The following is a 25,613-nucleotide window of genomic DNA, read 5'->3' as shown; positions in this document are numbered from 1 at the left end:
TCTTGACCAAACACTGACTGTACCTATTCTATCAGACATTAATGCATGGAAATGTTCTCAGCAGTTTTAGGATGCTGTGATAACTGCTGTTTAAAGAGTTCTAAAAGGATTGAGTTTGTTCTGAAAATTGAGTGCTTTTATGAACATGCATGCAGTAGCACTGTGCTACATATGAAGTCTAGGAACTTGGTATTTATGTGCTCACAGCTTGTCAAAGGTGTAGAAATTATACAGAGATTTGTTTGTGATTAGTTCTCTTAAAATCTGACATGTTAAGTATATAGGGAAACTCATTTATCACTGGAACACAGCTCTGTAGCAGCTGAAAATCGGCATCACTAAAGACAGCCTGTATATCCGGCTAAGTTACAGAGAGAGCATTTTATCTAGCACAATGAAAGTGTCAGTTTTGGAACCTAACTACAGAATGTGATTCTTTCCAAGAAATCCAATGCATGTGTGCTACCAGCAAAAGGAGTCACCACTCTGTCACTGCAGAGGATAGACACAATCTTGTCTTTCACTGAGGCAGGCTCAGGCTCTGTGGAAGTGGGATGTATCTGCAGTGTGCTTGCACTTCTGCCATAAAATGTGCATGTCTGAACAGGGCTGAATTTCAGCCATGCAGGAGCAAAGGGGAGGTGAATCATTTGCAGGTGTCACGTTTCAAGAATGAGCAGCTATGGCAGCAACAAGCAAACCATGGGGCTGGTGGGTTGTTTCTATGAGGAAGAACTCATAATTGGTTTACACTAAAAATTGTTATTTTTGCTAAGCACCCATTGTACTTAAGACTATGTGCGGAGAAATTAATTAGACCATAATAGCTCCTTGTTTGGGCAGCTGAAACTCCCTTGGGTGTTTGGCATGGGATTGGTTATGTGAGGGCTGCAGCATTGTCCTGTGCTGCAGCTCATGGTGTGGCCTCTGCATAAGTCATGACGTTTGTCATAGGTTAGTTTTTGTTAAGAACATGCGATGCATGTTCATTTACTTTTCCTCAAGGGCCATCTCAGGTTGTTTTCAGAACTGGATTTAAGAATTTAATAAGATGATGTGCAAACTTTGTCAAGGCTGTGCTTTTCCAGCACTCCAACTTCTTAAGACTCCAATTTCTTAAGACTGAGTTGCATTGTCATCAATGTTTTTTTTCAGCATTTATTGTTTATTGTGCTATTCATTTATCTTTCCATTCTTGTAATAAGACAAAACAGTTAAGCAGCTGATAATAGTGCTATGAGGAACTGTAATGTGCTGCTGGTTGTTGAACTGCTGGCAGATGCCTGTAATGAAATGTGATCAGTTGTGAGGACACATCTATCCTACCCTCAGGGACACTGCTGCCATTTGAACCTGGGTGCTGTGGATCCTCTCCTCAGGACAATCCCCCTGCAAAGCAGGAGCCATACTTAAGATACATTTGGCAGTTGCTGACTCTTAATTTTGAAGTCCACATTAGTGATAAGCATGTATAAAGTATAATTTATGAAGTATATATTACCGACTGCAGGACAGGGTGAAGCTATAGAGGATAACTTTTCTGAAGGCCTGATGGACACAACAGCCTTGCCAGTAACAGTGTGAAACTGGGCAGCCTAACATGTTGCTGCTGTGGCTACAGTAGTATAGGGGTGCTACAGGTTTCTATTTATGGGGCCACATGCTGAGACAGTGACAGCATGGCAGGGGTAGTAAAAACCACCACAGCATAAGGTAAGGATACCTTTACCACCAGATAAACAAACCCCTTTCCCACAAGTGCACTTCTAGCGAGCTGCCTGTCTCTTCCATCTGCACTGCTGCTGAGCTACTTTGTATGGGAACTTTTTCCTAACACACTTTCCTGGGGTAGCCCTGACCTTTGAATTTGTCCAAGTAAGCCTGCTGCAGCCCTAAGAGCTTTTGTAATTACTGCCTGCTGCTTCCTTCTTTACTGTTGGTAAGCATGAGCCTTGTGATGCTCACCTCTGTGCATCTGGTTTTTCCTACTCTGCTAAGGAGTGTGTTAATGTGCCAGGAAAAGGCAGCATTGTCAGCTCTGGAAGCAAAGAAATGTACAAGCTTGGAGACAAAGAAATGGTTTGGTCATTTTTCTTTGCCTTCAGGTTTTGGAAGCTTTGTCACAGCTGTCATGAATCCTGGCTGCAATGATGTAGCAGATCAGCTTTAGGCTAATAAACTTCTCCAAGCTATAATGGGATGAGATACACCCTCCATTTGGTGCAGGACCTCTGTATGTGAGCTGCTCCCTGTTCTTTCTGGCTTTGGCTGCTCCATAGGCAGCTCTACATTCCCCAAGGTGTGTCAGCCTGAATGTTTGAAAAGGGAAAATGAATGGAAGGAATGTCTTCTGTCTGAGGAGAGTCTGTCTTCATAGAAGGGAGGAGTAATCAGTGCAAGTTAGCTAACAATACTGGAGCCTCTCCAGCACATTTTCTGGTAGTCCCTGTGGAGCCTTCCTTGGTATCTTGAATGATACACAGAACTGGCTTGCTCTGAACTTAAACTATGAGCCTGACAGTGAAGAGGCTGCTGATGGAAAGGGTGACTGTACATATGGACTGATGTGCTTAGTAATTAAAAATAATCTTTATTATAACTTAAATGTGATAGGAAATATGGTGAGTACAAATGCCACAAAACTAAAAGAAAAAAATTAAAAAAAAAAAAAAGTAGTAGATACAAAAGGACACCTTGAAAGAATTCAACTGATGGGACATGTGTAGTATAAAAACCATAACATGGCTATTCCACCTTTGCAAAAAGAGTTTATATTCCTCAGTAAACAAGTAAACATTTTGCAGTGTACAAAATGTACTTCTTTAATTAAAGGAAGAATATATATATTTATAAATATACAGATATGTACATTCTTGTAACATTCACAGTAAAAAAAAAAAAACAAAACAAATGATCCCTGCCTGCCAAAGTGTTTGGCTCACAAGGTTTCCTCTTGATGTGAACTGTTTGCAATATTTTCTATGTTGTTCTATGCAAATTTGGATACTTCAATTGACATCTAAACAGCATTTCATGCATAATGAACACAGTACAGGAACACTCTTCTGTTAAATTCTGTTCACCTCCTCTGTTACCTTAAGGCTTGTAATCAACAGTTTGAAGCACTTGCTGTCTTTCAGCCTTGCAGTGCAGGCAGGGGGGTGCATTCACTTCCCCCTCTGTTTATTACTGCCTCCCAGGTCCACTTGAGTTTGTTCTGTTCTTTATATGGAAATCGCTCTATAGAAACTAGGCTCCTCTAATTAGAAGGTACAAAATCCAATCCTGCCTGCAACTGCAGGACAAAATGGTTCTGGGGACTTGTGCAATTAGCGGTATTCACTCCTCCTTCTCAGAATAAATAAATGCTCTTTACCTTTTCATTTAGTTTTCAGAAACCTACATGATTGTTTGATCCCCCTCAGAAATTGCTGGATTAATGATGGTTTGCTGCTGGAGGGCAAGAGAAGGGAATAAAAGACCAGTGGAGGCATTTAGAATGAGTCACCAAAGTGATGCCTCCCAGGGTTTACATCATGCTGTTTCTCAAGGCAAAACTTGTAGAACTTTCCTGTATTTCAATTCCAAGACACAACTGAGAAAGCTGAGCAGCGTTTCCTGCCGCTGGAGTGTTGCTGGGGACACTGCATGGCAGCAGACACTTCATTTGGGATTCAAGGGAAAACTTTGCATGCCTGTTCAGGTGGCCTTCTGATTGTCCTTGATAGATACGGTATCACACATCTCAAGCTTTCACAACAACTTCAAGGAAGTAAATATAGTAGGAAAATATATGGAGATGCCAAATTCTAAAAACCTCACAGAAGTCTGTTGAGGCTGAATAACTGCAATTATATTATTTGTTTAGAATCAGTCAAGAAAGTATTGTTCCTCAGCATCCAACTGTTCCATCATGAGCTGCAACGAGGAGCCAATAGGAATCCTTAAGCTGGATTTTAGATTTTGCTTTTCTTGAAGAAATCTGTAAATTGCTACATTTTGGAACATTCTCATAGCATTCTTTAAAGTCTTCCTTTTGTTCCCCACACTGTGGGGAACAATTCAAGTGCAGCTCCATCCTACTTTAATGCCTGTTAAATATTAGCACGTTTTTTTCCACCTAAAAAGCTGTGGCAGCTTCAGTTCCACGGCGGCTTCCAACTTTAACAAATTCCCGGGGAAATTTGTCCAGCTGCTCGTATGCCAGTCTCCCATCTTCACCTGAATGCAAAATGATAAAGCATAACAATGTGTTATGTCATTGCCCTAGAACATTTAAATACTGTTAGAAGGTACTGATTGGCCAGTAACTTCTACCCCTTCTTAAACTTTATCTTGTGAGAAGCAATTTCAGAAATTATTTGGAAAAGTTAAACATGCTCTGAATGTTCAAACTATTTTTTTTTTAACTTCCCATGTAACTTGTTTGGTTATCTAAAGCCAGACAGAAGCAGATGTGGCTTATATGATGAGTTGACACTATCTTGCACACTTGTACTGAATGACCTATTGTGCTTCTCAAGGTCTCAGCTGCTGCTGTGATGTACTTGAGGTAAATGTTTATCCACTTCAACCTTGGAAAATATAAAGTTTATCCATCTCCCACTTCCTGGCACTTTAAAGAAGTGAGTCTATCTACAATGTTACTTCTATACTGCTGAAAATGAGGAAGCAGTATGTTTGCTAAATGTTATTGTGTCTTTCAACCTCTTTTTCCTTAGCTACTGCCATCTATATGCACTTCCACTAAGACAGCATTGAGCCTAATGTGTTGAACTGGCAATAATCAACCAAAAATGGTCTCTGTATGTTGTCCAGAAGAATGGCAGAACAATCAGTTTTCAAGTGTCCTTGGGCTAGTTGTTTTATAATCTGAGCGATAACACGTCCAACAGCAGACTGAATTCCTGCTGAAGTGGTGAATGGAAGAGAGCATATTTGAAGGGTTTGCATAATTAAAATAACACAAGGACACCTCCCCCACGGAGTAGAAATTCATGCCTAGCTGAAAGACCAGAAAAACACAATTTTTCCGTGCCACTGAAGTACTGGTGCCCAGAAACTGTGCAGATTAATTATCAGTTCTTTCTGTTTCTCAACTTCTCCTTTGCTATCCTTCCTTTTGCTACTTCCCCCTCCAGACTCACACAATTCAATTTCTCTTTTTAGCTCATTTTCAAAATGAATGATTTTTAAGAATGTGTATTTTCTGACTTGTTTAAATCACTCTGTAAAGTTCTATTTCAATTTACAGTCTCACATTGACATAGCTCAGATGTCTTACATGCTGCTCTGTTCAAAAATAAAATTAAATATTGCTCTAAACCAGGCAACTCACCAAGGGAGAGCAGGGTTTCGGACGCCACTTTTCTGATCTCTTCATTGTCAGACTGGCAGAGCGTGACCAGCATTTTAATGCTCTCAGTAGCCTGGGAAGTGCAAAGAGAAATGCTTCAGCACCACACAGGACACTGGGGTTTTTCCACAACCTTGCATGTAAATAGGAACCATCCTCTGCACTGCCCTTCCCACTGCAAGCAAAGGGCTTTGGTGGAGACAGGAGGAATGGGGTTTCCCTGAGGGGAAGCATTTGGAGGAGGTGTATTTTCTGCTGCTGGTGTGGAGCCTTCCTAATTTTCCTACCCTATGCACTTCATACATAAATCTGACAGGCCACCTATGTCTGCCACTTCTGACTGTAGGATAGGTGATGGGCTGTGGACCAAGGCCATAAAATGCCAAGGTAGGGGTACAGCAGGGAAATGAACAGGAGACAGGGGTCTAGCAAATGGGTTTCCTATAAGGCATGTAAGCCTGTGCTCACGAGCATTTGCAGACTTCTGCCTTGCCTCTGCTATTTTTGGGAAGAAAGCAAGGAATAATCCTGTTCTGTGATACAAAAATGTCAGGTCTTTGGGGAGAGCAGCTGTCATAGCGTCTCTGGCTGGCTATTTAATACTACAAGAGAGATGAGTGAAAGGAAGGGCAGGTGCTGCCCCAGTGTGACACACGGAAGAGGCACTGAGGCACAGAGTCAGCATTTGTATGAGCCCTGTCGATCCAAGGGGCACAAGGCCTGGGCTGCATGCTCTGAATGAGGGCTTTGCTGCCACAGCCATTACACCTCACCCCCTTGCCTTCAGTGTGGCCACTCGTGTGTGACTCGGGGTGAGGCTGCACTGCTGACTACAGCTCAAATGCCTGAGAGTGATGGGGCACAGCCACACAGAGCTTGCTGCCATCTGAAAAAAACCTCAGAGATTCACTGGGCCCTTTGCTTAATCCACAAGCAATTGTGGATTAAACTGCCCTGGGTTACCCCATCCACAGCCACCTATCCATTGTAGCATTTCCATCTCTGAAGTAATAACTTCCAGCTTCAGCTTTTGCTTTGAAGATTCCAAATGGTGATACTTTCCCTCAGCAGCTTTTTTGCTCAGCCATTCTCACCATTCAAGACTCACTGGAGCCACACTGCTCAAGTTAAACTTGCCTAGCTCCAGTTCCCACCACTGGTTCCTAGTCTGAGTTTTCCTGAGCAATCAAAAACCCCACTGCACCCCCAGGCAGCAGAGATGTAATGTCCCTCAGCATTGCCTCTCAGGGATGCCTGCTAGCTTCTCCTTTAAGGGAAAGGTTTTTTCATATTTAAACAATATTGGATTATGTGTTGAATGGCATCAGTTGTGACTGGGATGAAGCTACAGTTTAGAACTGCCTTCCAGAGGACAGACTAGAGGGAGAAATAGTCAGTCCAAAGTGCATCAGTCTCATGGAACACATTTTTTGCCCCAGCAGCCACCCATACCAGCCAGGCTTGGGTGGCTGCTGTCTCCCATGGCTCTATACAACCAAAACAAAAGTGCATTTTCCCATCCTGTCACAGGCTGGAGTGCAAAGATGGTACCAGATGCTAGCTGAAGCTGCAGTGCCCAGATATTATGACCAGTTATTTGTCACAAAACAAGCTGTGATCTCTCTTCTCTACTACTGCAGCCCACATGCATTAGAGCTCATTTTATCCTGGGAAAGCATTTTTTTATCCTTCTCAGTCAGTACTTTACGGATTAACTTTTTTTTTCTTTGTGATGTGGAACCGAGTCTCCTGAAGTCAGTATGAGAGGGAGGAAAAGATGATATGCAAAAGATAAAACTTTGCCAAGGTCACAGAACCCAAGTGTTTGTGGTTTAGAAGGTTCTAAACAATTCCCTTTATCTGAAAAAGGATGGAGCACAGCAACAAAACAAAAACACTACTGCTGCTGTTATTGAAATTTCTGTTTTGTTGTTTGTACCTATCAGATGTCCTTTCAAAAACAAAGCCAAGCACCACAGTGTATTCCTTGTCTCTTACCTTGAGGTATCTTAGAGCCAAGCAAGCTGCTTTCTGCAGCTGGAGGTTGGGCTGGGTTAGTGCTTCACAGTAGTAAATCAATGCCTGAAAACAGATAAAGAAGAACAGCAATGAAAATGTCTGTGCTTCCACAGAGAAGGGTGGAGCATGGAGATATTGCTACCCTGTTAAAGGACAGCAATTGCAGCCTGCCTCCCTGGCAGGGAGCATGTGGGATGGCACAGCTGGGATAATTCCCTACAGCAGGTCCAGGCCAGACCACCAGTCATAGATCAGCAGTCTCAGGGCAGCTTTTGGTGAGGAGAAGTTCATATTAAAGTGAGATGCACAATCTGGCACCTTTGAAGGCCTTTCACCATACATCACCAAAGAGCTTTGAATGGGCTTTGGAGTCTAATATCTCAAGAGGTGGCCCTTGGGATGGTCTCTTTAATGTAGGGATAATAATGAACTAGTTGGTATAGACCCTAGGGAGACTTAACATAATTATTACAATGTCAGCATGAGCTGCTAGACCAGTTTACTGCTTGACCCTAGAAATTAGCAGCTACTACTGAGCAGCAAATCTCAGCAGCACTCGGCTGTACAGTGAATCCATCTGCAGCATAATTCATAAAGCTGCATAATACCCTCACAGAAGCCACTCTGTGGTCCTTCCTGCAGGCAATGGACCAGGTATCAGCTACACATGCCTGTTCCAGGAGAAGGTTATATTTGCCCTGAGATGCTGCCTCTAGGAAGCTGGGGATGGGAGAAGGATGGTATGAAATACCAAGAGGCTGCAAAAATGGAAGATGAAGTGGGAGGGCAAGCACAGAGGGGACAAGAAAAGCAAAGACTTTTTCTCTTCCCTTTGCCTTCCTTCTGCCACTCTTCCTCTTCCAGCTGCCTCTTCTGTTGCTCTTTCCTGACAGAGAGCAAGATGGATAGTAGGGAAAGGTCTGCCATGAAAGGGTAGGAGCCAATCCCTAATTTCTTCTTACTCCTCCTTATACCCTCTATTTAATTTCTGTGCTTAATCTGGCCCTGCTTGTTGCATTTGGTATCAGAGATAGACTCAAATCTTAGGTCTCACAGCTGAGCTGTGTTTGTCCAAGGCAGTCTGTCCCCTCTGGAAATGCTGGGAAGTTCCATAGATGACAGACTCCTCTGGAAAAAAAAATCTGAGACCTACATCTTTGCATGTGGTGGGGACTGTTACCTTGAAGCCTTGGACTGAAGGCAAGTCTGAGACAGGGCAGCAGAAATGCTGAAGTGTGGAAGATAGCTGGAGCGCACAGCACTCAGTGAGTATTTGCAGTTTTGATTGGTACCTGTTCAGCGTAATGACAGGTACAAGCAAACTGGCATAAAGACAGAAACAGACCTTCACATGTGCAGAAAAATTAGACAGGATATCCCTCTGGATCAGTTTAAATCAATCTTGGATCAGTTATTTTATACGCACAGATATTTGAGACATGCAGGTAGAAAAAGTCATGATGACACAGGTCAGTCATGTGACAGGTGATTTTCTGCCACTTACCTTCTCCCTGAAGTGCCTGTTTTCTGCAGTTGCTGTCAGAAGTGATGCCACAGTCTCACTGACTTCATTTTTATTTTCATTGAGAAGTAAAGCCAAAGCTCTTAAAACTTCCTGCTGTGGTGGAAGGTTATTGGAGTTTATTTTGGACACGTTGTGCTGCAGTTTTCCGTCTTTCACTGACTGCAGCACCTGAACCACAGATGCTGGAAGTGCAAGAAAAAGGTCTGTGTTACTTTGTCCTCTCAGCACTTTGGATTGATCCTTTCCTCACTAGCAATCCTTGATTTATACTACACACACTGAGGATACAAAAATATTCCCATCTGAGCAACTGCAGCATGGCAGTGTGTCTGCATGGGGAATTGTCTGGGCTTTAAGCTGGGCTAGTTTCTCAGACCTTCTTCAAGTGAGAAGGAGATGAATAGATGGGCCCAAGTGCAGCACTTAGGCCTACCCAGAGCTACAAGCAGCCCTGTCAAATCTTTGCTTTCTGCTGGAAGATGTCAATTCTCACTCTAACAATTGAGACTAAATATCCTTGCCAGGGTATTGACTTGCAGAGCATCTTTATGAGAGCTTTTCCTGGAGAGACTGGTGTCTGCCAAAAAGAGCTAGGGCTAATATGTTTCAGAGGTGAGTTGAAATGTCATTTTGCTTCCAGGCTTTTGAGCAAAAGCTCCCTCATATGCCCAAATAAAAAGGAAAATTAGGCAAGGTTCCTCAAACTCCCTCTCAAACAGAGAAGACAACTTGGCTTGCCAGGGACTGCTGTTCAGCACACTTTGTGCAGCATCTGCTTCTCTCTTTAGCTCTTGGTGGCAGGGCCTGCAAAACTCTGAAGTGCTGTGATCCCTGAGAATTGCTCAGCACTTCTGGAGTTGTCTCCATAACAGGTGGTGAAAGACCAAGACATCATCTGTCACAGACATATTTCATGAAAAATCCTTTTGCTAGGATTTTTTTCTCCTGAGAAGCTGAGGCCTCAGAAACAAAATGCAAACAATGATTATCTGCTGCTGAGGAATGCAACAGGTGCATCTTTGATTGGTCCATGTTGGTTGTTTCTAATTAATGGCCAATCACAGTCAGCTGGCTCGGACTCTCTGGTCAGTCACAAGATTTTATTATCATTCCATTCCTTTCCTTTCAAGCCTTCTGATGAAATCCTTTCTTCTATTCTTTTAGTATAGTTTTAATATATAATTTTATTTTAATAGAATATATATAATAAAATAATAAATCAGCCTTCTGAAACATGGAGTCAAGATTCTCGTCTCCATCCTGGGACCCCTGTGAACACCACCACAATCATCCAAGGTGTGGGCACAGAAAACTTCCCAGACCTTGGGCTCAGCCCACCACATCAGCCATTCCCTGAAAAACAGTGCTTTCAAAACAGTTTTTTTCCCATTTGAATATGGAAATAGGATTGACTGAGGGTCTATCTGCATCAGCTCCTTGACATGCACAACAGTTCATGTGCATTCACCTAATAGCCAGGACACTTCTTTGTCTCTTTTCTCTCCTCCTTTTGTAAAGCCAGCCTCAGGGCTGGACTGCCTTGTGTTGAGCTCAGAAGGACAGGGGTGTACTCCCTAAGCAGCCAGCAGAATTTACAACCCTACCTTCTTTGGCGAGCTGCAGCAAATAGCTCCCAAGGTCACTGACGCTGTGGCTGGCAAAGTAGCTGTAATACTGAAAGACAGTGATGGTCTCGGAGGACATGCTGGAGTAGAGCACGGGCTCCGTCCGGTCCAGGATCTGAGACACCAGGATCCTGAAGACTGCAGGAGGCCATGGACAAAGGCACAGGTTAGTGAGAGCAAAAGCTGCTGGCAAAATTACACAATCCATTTCAAAACTGGAAAGAAAGAACCTCATCTGCAAGGCCAGATAAGTGATGTTTCTAAGTGATGTTCCCAATGTTTCTAAGCTCAGCTGTGGTTAGGTTAGAAGCTGGACAGGCCTTCTCCCTGTCTGGGTCTCATTGCCAAAGAATTTCTTTGTAAGGACAAACCTCTGCCAGTTTACAGATGGCTAGTGCAGCTCCCTGGGCAATCAACAGAGCATAATTTCTAGCGTGAACAATATCCTGCATCATAACCCCCTCTCCACATGCACTGCCTGTACATCCCCACAGTGCCTCTGAGGCAGGATTTGGCTTTGCTATTTTTCATGTTCCTGTACTAGTGTGGCATGCAGAAAGCTAGTCTGAGGCACTGCCTGTGAGAGCTGTAGCATGGAGCAGGAAGGAGAACACTGCCCTGTGTAGGCACCCACACCTGGGCAAATCAGCCTCCATCCCCATTCTGTCCAAGGGAGAGCTAGTCAGCATAACTAGAGTTTGAGGTGTGGTACATCCCCCACAAGACAAGAACCTGTGCTCAGACAAACTCACTTGAATGTGGATTAATTTCAATCCCAGTGCATTGTAATGGGTGTGGGAATTATACAGATACACAAAATTAAGTCCAAGGATTCCTGATTTACTGAATCACTTACAAACCTGTATTTTGGAATAGACTTTTCTTTCTGGTTAGCTCATAAACCTTAAAACAGTATTTTCTTTTCTGTTAACCTCACCTTTTTTTATTATTTGGGGCCAAACTGTTTCAAGAGTTGTAGCAATAGTTTTCAAATGAGATCTTGGAACTGTGGCCAAACAGATCTCCGAGGGGTTGGAAAACAAAGCTCAGTAAACAACTGTTCTCCATTTTGACACATTTTTTTGCAGCAGTTTGTACCTGTTTCTGCAAGTCCTGGACACTCCTCATTCACAGTGGTGGCAAAATTGATATCCAACTGCTTCATCATCTTGTCTGCAGAGGTGTGATACACTCCTGCAGGGCCAGTACACTTCATCCAGAAAGCCAGCAGTGACAGCTTCTTGTGGAACTCTGGAATTGCTGGGGGAGACAAAATGAATAATGAAACAAAGCCATGCTAGAAACATCAGCTTTGAAAAAAGAAGGTAAGAATAAAGGACATCTCACCCAATCCCACTGATAAACAGTTACTGTTTGCTGGGTCTCCCTAAGCCATTACCTTCATGAGCATGACCAGGTGCTCACCCCAGGTTTGTAACGTGTTTTTTTTGTTTCCCATGGTAATGTGAGAAAATTTGCTCCTGATCCAGTTCTTGGCATTGATGTCCCTTCCTCTTAAATAGCACAAAATACTAGGGGAACACCACAAATGGTCTGGACAAGTTTGGTCCCTGTCCTAGCACTAGACATGGCTTCAAGTAAGTCACAGTTTTTGACCCAATTTTCTGATATAGTAAATACTCATTGTAGCATTTACCCATCCTGCCAGAGCGTAACTATGTGTTTGGCAAACTCTTCCATGTATTAAAATAGATGCAAAAAGAAAAATAACTTAGAAGTTCTCCATAGAGACGACTAAAAATGAAAATGTTCAGGAAGTTGTATTACGCCTTTGATATTGTAATGCAAATTGTGCCTTTCCTCAGGAAAGAAAGGTGGAAGAAGAATTTGGGTCTTCAGAGGTGGAAGTATCCCTAGCCCATAACACCAATGACATCTGTCCATCTTCTGCACATCAGGTTGGATAAGTGCTTTCTCTTCTCACTTGCATTTCAGCACTGAGGACAGATGTAGGTGACACCTGCCTTGCCTGCTGCGTCTCCTGGTGACCCTGAGCCAGCCCTTACTACAATGGCCCCTCCTGCACTGCTGGTGAGCTCTGCACAGTGATTATTTCAGCAGACACACATGCCCAGGCAAATCCTTGTCAGAAGGAAAGCCCCTAAGCTGTTTCTTACCATCAGTAAGAGAGGTGATGTTTCCCAAGTTCTCAGTGCTGATCTCGGCAATATTCTCCACCACAAGGATCTGCCTGGACAACTTATCCAGGAGGTCTCTTGTCACAAATGGTGTTTTACTGGAGAACACAATTTGCTGGTGAAGACAAATGGGAAGAGGCAAAAAGGAGTCATTGAACCAAAAAGAAACCCAGCCTCAGAAAAAACAAAAAAACTCCAAAACACCTGAAGTGCAACAACAAATTCATTGCCTGGAACTACAGAATCTCCTTAACTTAAAAAATTTTTTGTTGTTGGGATATTTTTTGGTCCTAGTTGATATGCATCACTGCTTGTATCTTCAACATCTACATCCACATCCAGACACCTGAGAATCCAAGTAGCCATTTGTGAAAGTAATTTCTGATTTACACACTCCACAAAGCTAAAGAAACCCATCACCACGAGACTTAAAGCCAGGCAAGAATATTAGTCTGACTTTCACACAATGTGGGCCATAGACTTTCAGGACAACCCTGTACAGGGGAAGACCACAAGTTGCTCTTTCTCTATTCCATTTCAGCTTTGATCAATTACTTAGGTGCCTTTATTAATTTTATTAATTAATTAATCCTTGCTAATACTCCCTGCTGCTGCTATCTACATCTTCTTCAGCAGTTTATGTAAATAATATTCATATCAGATCTGCTGTGTGTGTGGATGTGGTTCAAGTTCACCTTGCTCACCTGCATATTTACTGTATACTCTTGTATTGAAACCAAAAAACCTCCCTTTTCCTCATAGTGTGAGTCAGCAGAGTTTCTGGCTCAGCACTAAGGGTGCTGGAATCAGGCTCACGCTCTCCTGCTTCAACAAGCTTTTGGGGAAAAAAAAGCTAATTATAAATAAGATGGAAGAGTAAAATAATTGTGACAAGGAAGTTGCAGCATGTTTTGATTTGTCAGGAAAATCCTGATAACCTCACTTACTGGATGTTTAAATTCGCATTTGCTGTGCATGAGCTCTGAAAAAAAAGTCTACAGAAAAGCCCCTCTAGTTGTGAGCATGAACTGACAATTTTGATGTCCCAGAGGAGGTGTCTCATGCTGCCTTCACCGTGCCTATTGCAGACAGAATCTCTCTGCACCACGTGCAAAAATTCATCTCTGCTCTTGAACGCTGCAGGCTCATCTGGGGCTCAGTTAAACAGTGGAGATGGGGTTCCTGTTTTACCCCTGAAGACACAGGTTGCTTTAACTGGGAACTGACTTCACTCCCAGCAAAGCCAGCAGGAGTATGTAACCCAGAGCAGGGGATGCCCCTGTCCCCACTGCCCTGCCCCTCAGCCCTCCTGGGCAGCTCATGCCAAGCCCCCCTTAGTTCACAGGTCAGGTCTGCTCCAAAACCAGCCAGGATGGAAACGATGGAGGCACCTCTGGCTGGGGTCAGGGTGTCACCATCCAACCCCAGCATGGTGTCTGTGCCAGCCCTGAGCTCCCACTGCCTCGCAGGAGCAGCGCTGACCTTGCCAGCCTGCAGGCAGGAAGGATTTAAAATAAATGCCCAAATGAGGCTGGGCTGGTACCTGAATGAGCTGGGTGCAGTACTGCAAGTGCTTAACTATGGTTATATCCAGGCTGTCGTTGCCTGTGGTCAGGGGCAGAGGGCTGCCAGCCACACTGGTGCCCACGCCCGTGTCCTCGGTGAGAGCTTCGCTCAGGTGGCCTCTGGCTTCTGGGTGCTCCGTCCTGTAACTGGGGAGGAGGCAGGGAGGAAGAGGAGGTCAGTGCAGGGCCAGCAGCTGCCACAGCAGACACACACCCACACCCACAGCCCCACTCACACACAAGGGGATGAGCAAAGAGCACGGCAGAAGAGCTGAAAGTGCACAGAAACCTGGTGATGGGCACATCATATCACAAAGGAGCAGGGCTGCCCTGCCTGGGAACAGGAGGGACGTGCCCATCCAGGGGACAGACCTGTCCCCTGACTGGCTTGCCCTGAGTGATGTGATGTCCGCAACAGCAAGGTTTGTCGTGGTTACTGTCCCTTGGTGGTGACAGCTTTCTCCCATCTGTGACGAATCACCTGCCCAGTTACTCTGGATTAAGAACCATGACAATTTCTGCTAAGAACAGCTCTGTGCTTGCAGAATCCTCCTGCTGTCAAATTTAAGGTTCATTGCAGAAGGAAAACCACTGCTGAAGTAAGAGACATGATGTTTTCATATGCAGTTTTAGACACAATGTGTACAGCTTACTTTGCAAATTGTTTCTGCAAGAGTGTTGAGCTAGTCTGTGTTTTAAATAATTATTTCCAATATTGTGTTGCTGCACAAATGATCCTCCCCATGTTTAAATGCAAAGCCTGAGGTCAGTCCCCAGATGGCAAGTGTGTTTGGCTGCAAGTTCAGAAGTTTCAACACATGCAGTCTTTACACTGAGTCACACACTTACACATCTAAAAATGGAAGTGGGAATCTGCACTGTCTGGGGATGAGCCAGAGGGGAAAAAAAGAAATTTTAATTTCTATTTTAACGGGTTGAAGCTAGATCCTTAAATCAGCACAGACCGGACTGAGGTCAGGGTGCCAGTTCAGCAAGCAACACAATTTCCCAAATTTTTTTTCCCACCAAGTCTTATTCTGGAATGGGGACATGATGGGAACAGCACGGTGGTTGCTCACTGCACTCAAACTGCTTTAAGCAAGCTGTGAGTAGTACAGCTCCCTGGCTAGAGAGCACAGGCAGGGAGGGAACTGTGTTCCTTTCTCTTTTTCCAGCTCTAGTGCCGCTTACGTGCCTGCTGGGCATCGTGTCAGCTCAAAGGAGGCAAACATGCTTTCAAGATCTAATGATTGAAGCACAGCATCTTAAAGTCACACAACAATGGCAGGCCACGGCACAACACCACAGCTTTTTTTGTTTTCTCTTTTTTTGCTTTTTTTTTTTTTTTTTTTTTTTTTTTTTCTCAGAAAGACCAAAAGTGATGAAAAAAGGGCAGGTGACACGCAGGGCCATGAACAGAGTACCAGTCATCACTCTTACATTCCAAAGGCAACCTACATCATGCTGCTTAAATCTGGCCCTGTGTTATTGTTACTGACAAGCTTAATCCACTGCAAAGACTCATTCGGCTAGAGAGAAAAGACAAAGGGAGGGGGGAAAAACCACAGAGGAATTAGTAATTACATCCAAGGAAAGCCAGGTCCAAACCTATGTCAAGGAAGAGGCTCTGCCAGTATTGATGTCAGCCTAATTTAATTTACCCTTCTCCTCTGGAGGACAGATTGCATATATTTCAACAGAGGAAAAAAAATGGTCCTGGAAACTAAAGATTTTGTATGCAGCATCCATGGGGAGCCCTCTGACCCTAAAACTCATAAAGGATTAGTCAGTCTTCCTTGAATAAATTGTGCACCAGGATCCCCTGTTAGTGACAAAGAGCCAGGGTGTCAGTTTGGCGTAAGCACAGCTGGCAGGTACTACAAACTTACCTATTCTTCTCAATCTCAGTATCTGAAAATACCGAGTCTGCACCTCCTCCACCATTACAAACCTCCACACCACCACCATCCTCATCATCAAAGTCAGAGGTGTTCAGGAAATCAAAGCTTTCTAAAGCACTTTCAACTGTTAGACTTAAACTGGAGGACCTGCTTCGGCTTACTGCTGGCTTGCACTGCAAAGGCAGAACGAACCAATGAAAACCCCAGGTATTAGCTACTACAAGAAAGATAAGAAAAAAATTGATAAAGCTTAAAACTTCAAATTCTTCATTTTATTTTTAAAACTTCATTTTATTGGGTGTTTCATTTCAAGCCTTCATATTCATAGCATATACAATCAAAGCCTGAGAACTGGAGAAAGCCTTTCATTCCTCCTCCCCTCCTCATGCTACCCACTCTCTTCCCCAAAGGAAAACCCTCAAAGGCAAAATTCAACATGTTTTATAGAAATGAGAAGAACTTCTTGAATCCAAGTTTCTCAGCTCTCGGCATTTTGCAAAAGGAATGAAGGGAATTAATGCAATGGAAGTTGAAAGGGGAAGGCACATTCCTTAATTGCTGTTCTAGCTACAGAAGCCAATTTATACATATCCAATGGCACTACCTGATTTATTCCAGACATAACTCTAACAGACCTTAGCCAGGAATGAATTTCATCCCATAGCTGCACATTTATTAATGGAATGAAAGGAGTTTTGTGGCCTTTGAAGCCAAATGGATTATCAAGGAAAAGCCAATAAGGTATCAGATTCCTAGGCGACAGAGAAAGGCAGTATTGTAACTCATAAATTAACAGTGCTAGAGAGAGGGGGGAAACCATCCCCACCTCACTGCAGGGAAGAAACGCAAAGGAACCTTGCTGTTGCTGTAGGAAGTATGAAATACCCTGGCCCCATGTGGCATTTCATCCACATGTGCCCTCAAAATTTCTTCCAGGGTTATCCTGAAGAGTCAGATGTAACTTGAGGGATCATCTCCATTGGTTGGTGAAATCACTTCAACATCTTTCATACCATGTGATTATTTATCAGAAACAGTCATGAGCCACTGGTGTCATTACACAGGCCACATCCTCCAGTCCCAAGCAGGAGCCATGACTTTGTCTCAGCTCACAGAAAAATGCACTGGCCTCTGAGGAATTCAGATCCAGCACCAGCTGCTCTAGAGCTGAAGGGAGCTGGAGTTCCATTTGTAATTCATTTGCACACAATACTAATGGTAATACACTTGCACTTAGGATGTCTGAGTCCTTAAACTGACTGTACAGTCAATAGCTGATCAGACACAATTCCCAACATATCTGTGATGAGGATGAGTACTGTATCCTGCTTCTTGTGCAGCACCAATGGTTTCAGCTTCCATTTCCTTCAGGGCTTGGTAGTGCAGCTTCTTCAAGCAGACAGGAACAGCAACATGTGGGCCATTTTCTCTGCTCATCCAATATGGCCAGGAGAGGTTTCTTCAGCCACAGCTGGAATCCAGCTCAACCCTTCTGCATGAGGAGCCCTTTTCTGCATGGCTGCTGGTGATGCTGAGTGCCAGTCTGTGAGCTGATCAACAGGTGACACCCAGACTTCCACAGGTCTGAAGAGGCGTCCATCTCGAGTGTGCAGGAATCCTGTCTGCACACATCCATCCTCTCACCCCCATCCCATGTCTGTCTGTTTGTAACTTCTGATCAAAGCAGCCTAAATAAAGAGTGTCTCTCTGCCCTTTGGATAGTCATCCTCTTGTACCAAGTTAGAAAATAATAGTAATGGTACCTTTGCCTGCTCAAACCTCTCTAGGAATAAATAATGCAAGGAATGGAGGCTGCAGGCTGTCAAAAAAAGATGCTTAATTTGGAAAAATACCATGCAATGGAAATAAGGGGTTTAACAAAGTTTCTTTTAAAAAGATAATGCAGAAGAATAAATTATTCCCTGCTTCTTCCTCAGCCATATTTTTGAATAATGAGGCTTAAATGACTAGCAGACCAACTTGCATATGAATATGAAGCATTTGAAATGATTATTTCCCATATAATACTGTTTGCAGAGTAACGTGTCACGAGTTGTTATTCACAGGGGAGATACAAGTAACAGTGACCTGCAGTAAACATATTAACAACACACATGCAAACCACTTTTCTTATGATTTTTAACATTATTCTCTGCATCTTGATGTGATGACAGGATGTCTTTCATTATGAAAATGGATGAGGGGAAAAAGGAAAAGGCCATGCTGACGTGACATGGGGGACAGCAACCTTCAGCGACACTTGTGCTTCTAAATCCCTTTGGCAATTTAGAAAATTCAGCTTGTATGGCTACAAGGCCTGATCCTCAGCTGGTGCAGTTTTGCACAGCTCCATGCAGTTCAGGGGCAGTATGCTAAAGTACACCCACTGAGGATGTGACTCATAGATTTCAAAGGCAGAAGTTTGGCTATATTTGATCCCCAGTATGGCACAAGCAATGGGTTCACAAGAGGTGATTCACAATGGTTCACAAGGCATTCAGGGAAGGGTATAATTTAATTACCCTTCTGTCACAGCACCTTTTTCTCTTTCCCCCAGGTTTTGATAAAAGTTCTGTTGCTTGAGGACACAAGGCTATGACAAGCACATTGCTGACAAAAGTTTAAAAATGCAACATTGTGAAAGGATGCTCCAAGCAGGAGCAAATCTACTGCTACCAGGGAATTCTACTATTCTCCAGAAAGCCTACTTTGATGTTTGCGAGGCAGGCAAGGAGTTTGTACCTGCTCAGATTTTCTTTAGGGTAGCATTTTCTGAAATTGTACTCACTTTTAGGATGTCATCTAGATGCATCACTTCTTGATCCAGGTCCTGAAACTCTTTATACTGCTCTTTATGTGGCTCAAGAGCTAAGAGAAGCCCTTGCAAGGCTTCCTCAATGCTTCCATCGAGATAAGACTTATATCCTTCTGATTCCCCACTAATGGATCCCTCACAAGGCAGCCTCTCTGGGGTCAGGGGTGTCTCTGCTGATGTAAGCCTTTTGACCAGCTGCTTTGTGATGTTGCCCTCATAGGTATCCAGCTCCACAGGCTTGAGTTCTGAGCCTTCATCCGTGTCCTGCAGGAGAGACACCGGGACGCTCGTTTCCACAAAGATATGATCGCTCCCAGCATCAGAGACCTTTTGGCAAACTTCAGGAGCTGCCCTGGGGGTGTTCTTGCTCTCAGCCACCGCTCCCTCTCCGTGGGACAGCAGGTCCTTTGGCTCAGCAACAGAGTCTCTGCGGGAGTCGCTGCTGCTACAGTCTAGGCTGGAGCTCTGGGAGGACCCCAGGGCTCGGTGCTGGCTGGGGGTGGCAGTGATGTCAGGGCTGGAGCTGACGTGAGCACAGGAGGACTCTGCTGAGTTGGCAGGGGGCACAGCATCTTCATAAGGCAGGTCACCAAAAGTGAAGGAGAGAGGCCGCTTCTCAGTGGCCGCTGTGCCATTTTCAAAGACTTCATCTGGCAAATTCGACTGAAAAGATAATAGGGAGAAAGTGTTTATCAATCAGCATTTGAAAGAGGAAAAAAATAACAGCATGTGCCCAGGAAAGAAAAAGGCAAGGCAAAAGATTAAAGAAGCATTCAAGACTTGAGAGATGGAAAGAATATTTCAAATCAAACTTCCGCTTTCATCTGGCACAGGTCCTCAATTTCAGCATGAAAACTTCTGGAAAACCTGGGCTCTGCCATGCCTCTGCTAAAAAGAGAGCTCTAGGAAATGATCTCCAGAGAGTTATGAAATCTGCTCACCCTATTATATCCTCTCAAACTGCATTTCCAGTGCACTGCTCTAGTTCCTGTATCATGGCTCTTTTTAATAAGATTGTACATAAACCACCTTGTCTGCATTTTCCTACTCATTACAGATTTCTGTTCTACTTATTTTCTGACTTCTAAAGTAGTAATTCGTAAAATGTAACACAGTTTGCTCCAAGTTTCTCTAGTGTCATGGTGGTTAAATGGTGATAGTACTGTGCTATTTCCTTTTATTCAATGTCCTGCACGTGGCATGGATGTCTGTAACAATTGTTGAACCAGAGTTATACAGGAATTCTCTCCAACATGAGTTTCTGTTGAAATGAGTCAGCCAAATTGGTGGTGTTTCATTAAAGAAGCAAAACCAGCCTATGCAAACTCCAGACTTATCAGGGCAGATATAGATATAGATACATATGCTCATCTCTGACTGACACATGGGGAAAAATCACTATAGGAGTCACAACCTGCCTATCTAACCTACAAACCCTGCTTTGTTATGTGGCCAGCTCATGGAAATGCACGGCACAGATGGAAGGCAACTACTATTTTGCTGACAATTTGCTGGAAAGAACTGTAGGCATCCACATGTTGTTAAGCTTAAGGGTTAAGTGTCCAAAACTTGAATTTTTTTTCTAGTATTATTAGCAGCTTTTGTCCCTAAACATAATCATAGCCAAAGGTTTATTTCTTCTTTTCTTTGACATGGGTGTGCTTTTAGCTTCTGAAAGTCATGTTACTAGGCAAATGTAGACCGTCAATCAGTGTAGCAGGTGATCTTTAAGAACACTGGTGGCTTGTACTCCTGCCCTGCTCTCTGCCCACAGACAGTTGACTTCTGATCATTATCTCTGTAGAAACCAAGAGGAATTTTGATTTAATGGGAACTGCATGGGCTCACAGTTATGTCCTGCCCTCTAATCAGTCAGCAAAATGAGCGAGTTGCAACAGAGAGCGACACACAAAGCATGCGTGGGAATGGAAATGCCACACAGGAACTGAAAAAATCCTTCACCAAACAAAAACCAGGACTCACATATAGCTCTAGCCCTGCTTTTGGGCTTAGCCTGAGCGATGGCAGGTCACTAAAAGAGCGACTGCGACGAAGCTTGTCAAAGAAAGTGTCTTGAAGAGCATCTAAGATTGTCAACTTTGGCCTGTCTTGCAGGGGATGCAGCCATTTCTTCAACAGTTAAAGCAAAGAGGGTGTGAGGAAGGGCAAGTTAAATGAATGCTTTGCAGCAGAGTACTAAGTTACAGGCATGGGATGCAGCACTTGCAAGTTCATCTCTGTACAGATGGCCTGATTAAGCATTCAGAATTCGATTCATGCAAAATGCAGGAACACCCTGTGAATATCTTCAGTACAGGGGCAAATTTTATCACAGGATACTTAAAAATACTTGTGCTATAATAGTTGCTTAACTACTGTTGCAAAATGAAAACACATTTTTTAAAGATTATTCAAGCATCACAGCAGTCAGGCAGGAAGGATAGGTATGCATTAATTGGCCACATAGTTTCAAAGATGCCAGGATCATAGTCACCTTTTTTTAGGATTAGCAGCTAGGAATGCACTTGCTTTATAAGTATTTGTAAGGGTAACCTGCTGGAACCAGGGCAAAAAAAGCTTAGACATGTAAAGCAGTGAAATGTTTGCAGTGTTTGAACTGCTCTAAGGTTTCTCATTACATAAACACGAGGCCAAACAGAGCTTACAAAGAATGAGTGGTCCTTGAAGGTTGGTGTTTCAGGAGTGCCTTGGCTGTACATGGACATTCTCCTCTGGAGAGCAGATGCCTTGCTCACATTTCCTGTGGATGGGGTCAAATCTTCAACATCAAAGGGGCTACGGATACACAAGCAAGAGGGGAGAAAATAAAAGGTTGTTAGGCTGAGCAAGAGGGACTTTCAGGTCCATAGAAAGCATTTTTGAAAGGGTGGTTTATTAGCACATCAAAACCCAGAGGTAGCAAGTTTTTAAACTGAAGTGTTTAAAGAAAATGTTGTTAATTAGACAGCAGTCTCAGAAGTGTGGTTTTCGGTTCTGATAAAAGTGTTCCCTCAGAAATAATTTCTGTAGTGTAGGCTGATGTTATTCTTCTCACATGAAAAGTATTCTTGAATTTGAGTTGCCAAGTGTCACACATACTAATGAGAAAGGTGCTCAACTATTAATAGAGCTGTTGCATTGTAAAGGAAACCAGGAGCTGTTATTGCTGGCTTCATGTTTATTGCATTACAAGAAACAGCACACATGATTGTAAAAAGTTAAATGCATCAATGCTTCTTCAGAAATGACATTTACTTATTTCATTAAAATGCAGTGAGAACTGGGTTTGTATCCTAAGGCTACCAGCTCACCTATGCTGACCAATGTGAATAGAAAACACCAAGACACTTACCATCACTCTTGTGGTGTATGAAGCCCTTAAAAGCCAGCTTTTCAAGATGGGCCAGCTCCTGAACTTTGCTATGCTAGTGTGAATCCATAATATGATTTTATATATATATATATATATATATGAGGACTCAGTTATATCCCATTTTTAAGCTTTGAAGTAAGCTTTGGGCAATTCTGAGATCTATCATCACTAAGCAGTTCCCATACCTTGTAATGTCAGTTCTTACCAAACCTAATTTAACAGCTGAAACTAGGCACAACCCTTTTCACCACAGGAAAAGCAGGCAAACTGTGGCTGACCATGAACTATTTCTCATACACCAAACTTGGGCCACAGTTCCTTCACAATCTTCCTCGGCAGGGAAAAATATCGAGAGAACTACCCACATGGATGAACCATTTTTCTTTGACTGAAGTTTAACAGCTGATTGACTGATTGATTGAGTGACCAAGGAGTTCTACTTACTACCAGGTGATCTCAAGGTTCAGCTTTACTGTGCCAAGGTCATTAATGTCTACTGCAACCACCTGAGGCCGGGCTGCAAACAGGTCTTTTGTCTCACAGGTTACACTTCCCACAAGGATATGAGTAGCAAGTCCTTTAACTTCTGTGACCTGTAAGAGATGAGAACAGGATATTTAGGACCACAAAAGGCATTGCAACCCCTAATCCCAAAATAATAGTTTTGATTGTCTGGCCTGGCCTTCTTGCCAAAGAGCTTCTAAAATATGATTGTCTGTTGCATTACTTAAGGAAAAAATCTGGGTTTGGTGGTGGTTTTGTTTTGGTTTATTTTTAGGAAATGCATAGTTGCATATGATCATGATTCCATGTTTTCTTTATGTTTTTTATAGGAGTCAGAAGAGGACAACCATACTGGCTTAGACCAAGGGGCTGTCTAGTCTTGTATTTGATCTTTTGCACTAATGATAACCAGAGCTCAAGGGAAGAGTGAGAACAGGGAGGCCATAGAGTGTCTCAGCAGCTGACAAATTCCTGACTGGGAATCTCCTGATGTAACTTGCCTAATTAATAATTCCCAAGGGAGCTCTCTTCTAGGTATTTCTCTCTTGTAACTCTGAAGCCATGTAATTGTTTGCACCAAGGATGGCCTTTGGTGAGGACTTCTACAGATCTACTGTTGAGGAACAACCTCTGTGTATGTTGTTACAGTAGGAGTAGAGCACTATTCATATTTATAGATATATTTGCCTGGGAATTCAGAGTGACAGTTCCATATGCAGCTCCTACACAAATCAGCCTTTGGCTGTTTGCTTGAAAGTCAGTTCTTGAGCCTTTTAAGTGAAAGTGTTTGGACAGAGTCCAAAAAGGGAAGAGAATATACACATTAGCCTTAATAATACTGGGATTCTTGTGTACTATAAAAAGGGGTTCTCTCCTAACTTTCCACCTTAAACTTATGTGTTAGATTGAGGAGAGTGACTCACCATGTGTCACAACTTGCCTTTCATTGAAAACCTACTGTCTCACGCATCTGGGATTATTTTGGTAGTGGGTTTTGTAATCACCTGCATATTTTTTCATAAAGTCTTTGCAGTGTCTAAGAGGGCCATTTCCCCTAAGACTTTCAAGACATTCTTCTGTTTAAACTTCCTAACCAGGGACATCTGGAATGGTTTCTAGGAGCAATTTCTAGACAGGGATGAGAGAATGGGTATCTCTAGGTTGAAGGCTTATGGAAAAGAAAGCATATGGACTTCCAGTCAGGAGAAAACCATGTTGGGACACTGAGGGCAATGAAGATATGGAACAGTGATGAAAAGACTCCAGTTTGGGAAGAAAATCTCTCCCACAGCTCTCACAAATGGATTAGTCTTGTAGTATCTAAACTGGACAATACTACAGCACTTTAGTAGGTGTGTCAGAAATACTAATTATGGCTTGTTTCTAAAGAGTTTAATGATCTGCATTTGTGTTTTTGCGGATGGTGCATGAGAAGGCAGGCTCTTGACTCCTGCCTTGCTTGCAGGCAAAGGAGTCAGCATGCATACCTTAATGGAGATCAGTCCAACAATGAGAGGGAGGAAAACCATCTCTTCTCCATCCCAGCTTTGCTTGCCATTCACTTCTATCTTGCCTTTCAGTTTCCAGCGCTGGCGACCGTAACGCATGAAAATCTGAAAAAGAAAAATCCCCTCATTTTCTTGAGAAATCTGTTCTCATGATGCACAAATATCAGAAACAGAACTGGGGAAAGAGTCTGAGAAAGGCTGAAAGAGTTAGGTGGCGTAGGTGCTGCCCTTCCACTTCCCATCGAGTCAGAAGGAAAAATCTACTGGAGGATCTCTATCCCTCACCTCTTCTTATTGCTCCATTTGGTAGCAAACCCCTCACCCAAGTTTTTAACTACATGTAACTTGATGACTCATAACAAAGCTGCAAGGCATTTAATTCCACTTACAGGGAAAGTGGCAGGGCAAAGGAGATTTAGGAGGGCAGGATGAAAGCACCAGTGGTCTATCCTAACATCTACAGCTTGTTGGAGCATCTGCCTTTCCAGCAGGTAAGCTTTTGGCCATTCCCCATCAGAGACCTCCCCAGCTGTGAGGTTTTGGCTGTCTGATGACGGAAATGAATGACATCCCTAGTGCAGTAACCCACTTTGAAGCATCAAGAGCAGGAAGACCACTTTGGGCCAGCTGGGAGACACCTGCACCAACTAATTGACCCCACAGAGGAAGCAGGAGTCATTTGTCACAGGGAATGAGAGTGGGAACAAAAGAATCTATGATTGAGGCAGCTAGGAAGTACTATACTGGTTGGAGGGATTCACTATCAATCCACTGCAAATTTCTTGCAAGGTTAGTTCTGTTCTGGTAGAGCTTTTATTTTAATCCATCTCTAATGAACACACTCCTGATGATCTCTATTGAAACACTGCAATGACCAGAGATCCTGATGCAGCCTCACAGCAGGTAACACCTGGGTCTTGAGAAATGGTTATTGTGTCTTTCTGCCACTGAGCTCTATGATGAAGTAGAGCCTATGCATTCAGTAAAGAATGCTTGCAAGGATGTGTTCCATTTGCCCTACGTGTATGGGATGGGGCATATGATTTTTTCCAGGGGAACTAGAAACTTTTGTAAAAAATAAGATTTTTAAAAGTTTAAAAAAAAAAAAAAGCTCAAAGTTCTTCTAACAGCTATCACCCAGTTCTCTGAATGTAAAATCCAGGTCTTCTGACAGATGCCCTGACAAAAGCAGACATACAGAGAAGGCAAGGTTTTTCAGAGCATATATGGGAAAAATAATACCTGTTCATTGAGGTGCTGATG

The 25,613-nt window shown here is 43.2% G+C and overlaps 1 protein-coding gene across 5 annotated transcripts in view; it reads right to left on the bottom strand.

The window, feature by feature from the left end:
• Nucleotides 1-2,570: 2,570 nt before the first annotated feature.
• Nucleotides 2,571-25,613, bottom strand: part of RIPOR2 (RHO family interacting cell polarization regulator 2) — a 68,820-nt gene continuing 45,777 nt past the window's right edge. For 3 of the 5 annotated variants that reach the window (XM_059473481.1, XM_059473489.1, XM_059473500.1), the window contains exons 10-22: nt 24,330-24,455; nt 22,783-22,931; nt 21,632-21,761; nt 18,939-19,628; nt 16,139-16,323; nt 14,228-14,396; nt 12,664-12,799; nt 11,624-11,785; nt 10,505-10,663; nt 8,880-9,082; nt 7,355-7,438; nt 5,339-5,429; nt 2,571-4,221 (exon numbers count right to left, since the gene is read on the bottom strand). In XM_059473481.1, coding sequence (XP_059329464.1) covers nt 4,121-4,221; nt 5,339-5,429; nt 7,355-7,438; nt 8,880-9,082; nt 10,505-10,663; nt 11,624-11,785; nt 12,664-12,799; nt 14,228-14,396; nt 16,139-16,323; nt 18,939-19,628; nt 21,632-21,761; nt 22,783-22,931; nt 24,330-24,455 — 2,385 coding nt within the window. In that variant the 3' untranslated portion in view covers nt 2,571-4,120. Of the gene's footprint in view, nt 4,222-5,338; nt 5,430-7,354; nt 7,439-8,879; nt 9,083-10,504; nt 10,664-11,623; nt 11,786-12,663; nt 12,800-14,227; nt 14,397-16,138; nt 16,324-18,938; nt 19,629-20,948; nt 21,096-21,631; nt 21,762-22,782; nt 22,932-24,329; nt 24,456-25,613 lie in introns of all 5 variants that reach the window. The other 2 variants (XM_059473510.1, XM_059473520.1) reach the window with 1 other exon arrangement.

This window comes from Ammospiza nelsoni, chromosome 1 (assembly GCF_027579445.1).
Source record: "Ammospiza nelsoni isolate bAmmNel1 chromosome 1, bAmmNel1.pri, whole genome shotgun sequence".
NCBI lineage: Eukaryota > Metazoa > Chordata > Aves > Passeriformes > Passerellidae > Ammospiza > Ammospiza nelsoni.
This window is presented reverse-complemented; position numbering and strand designations above follow the sequence as displayed.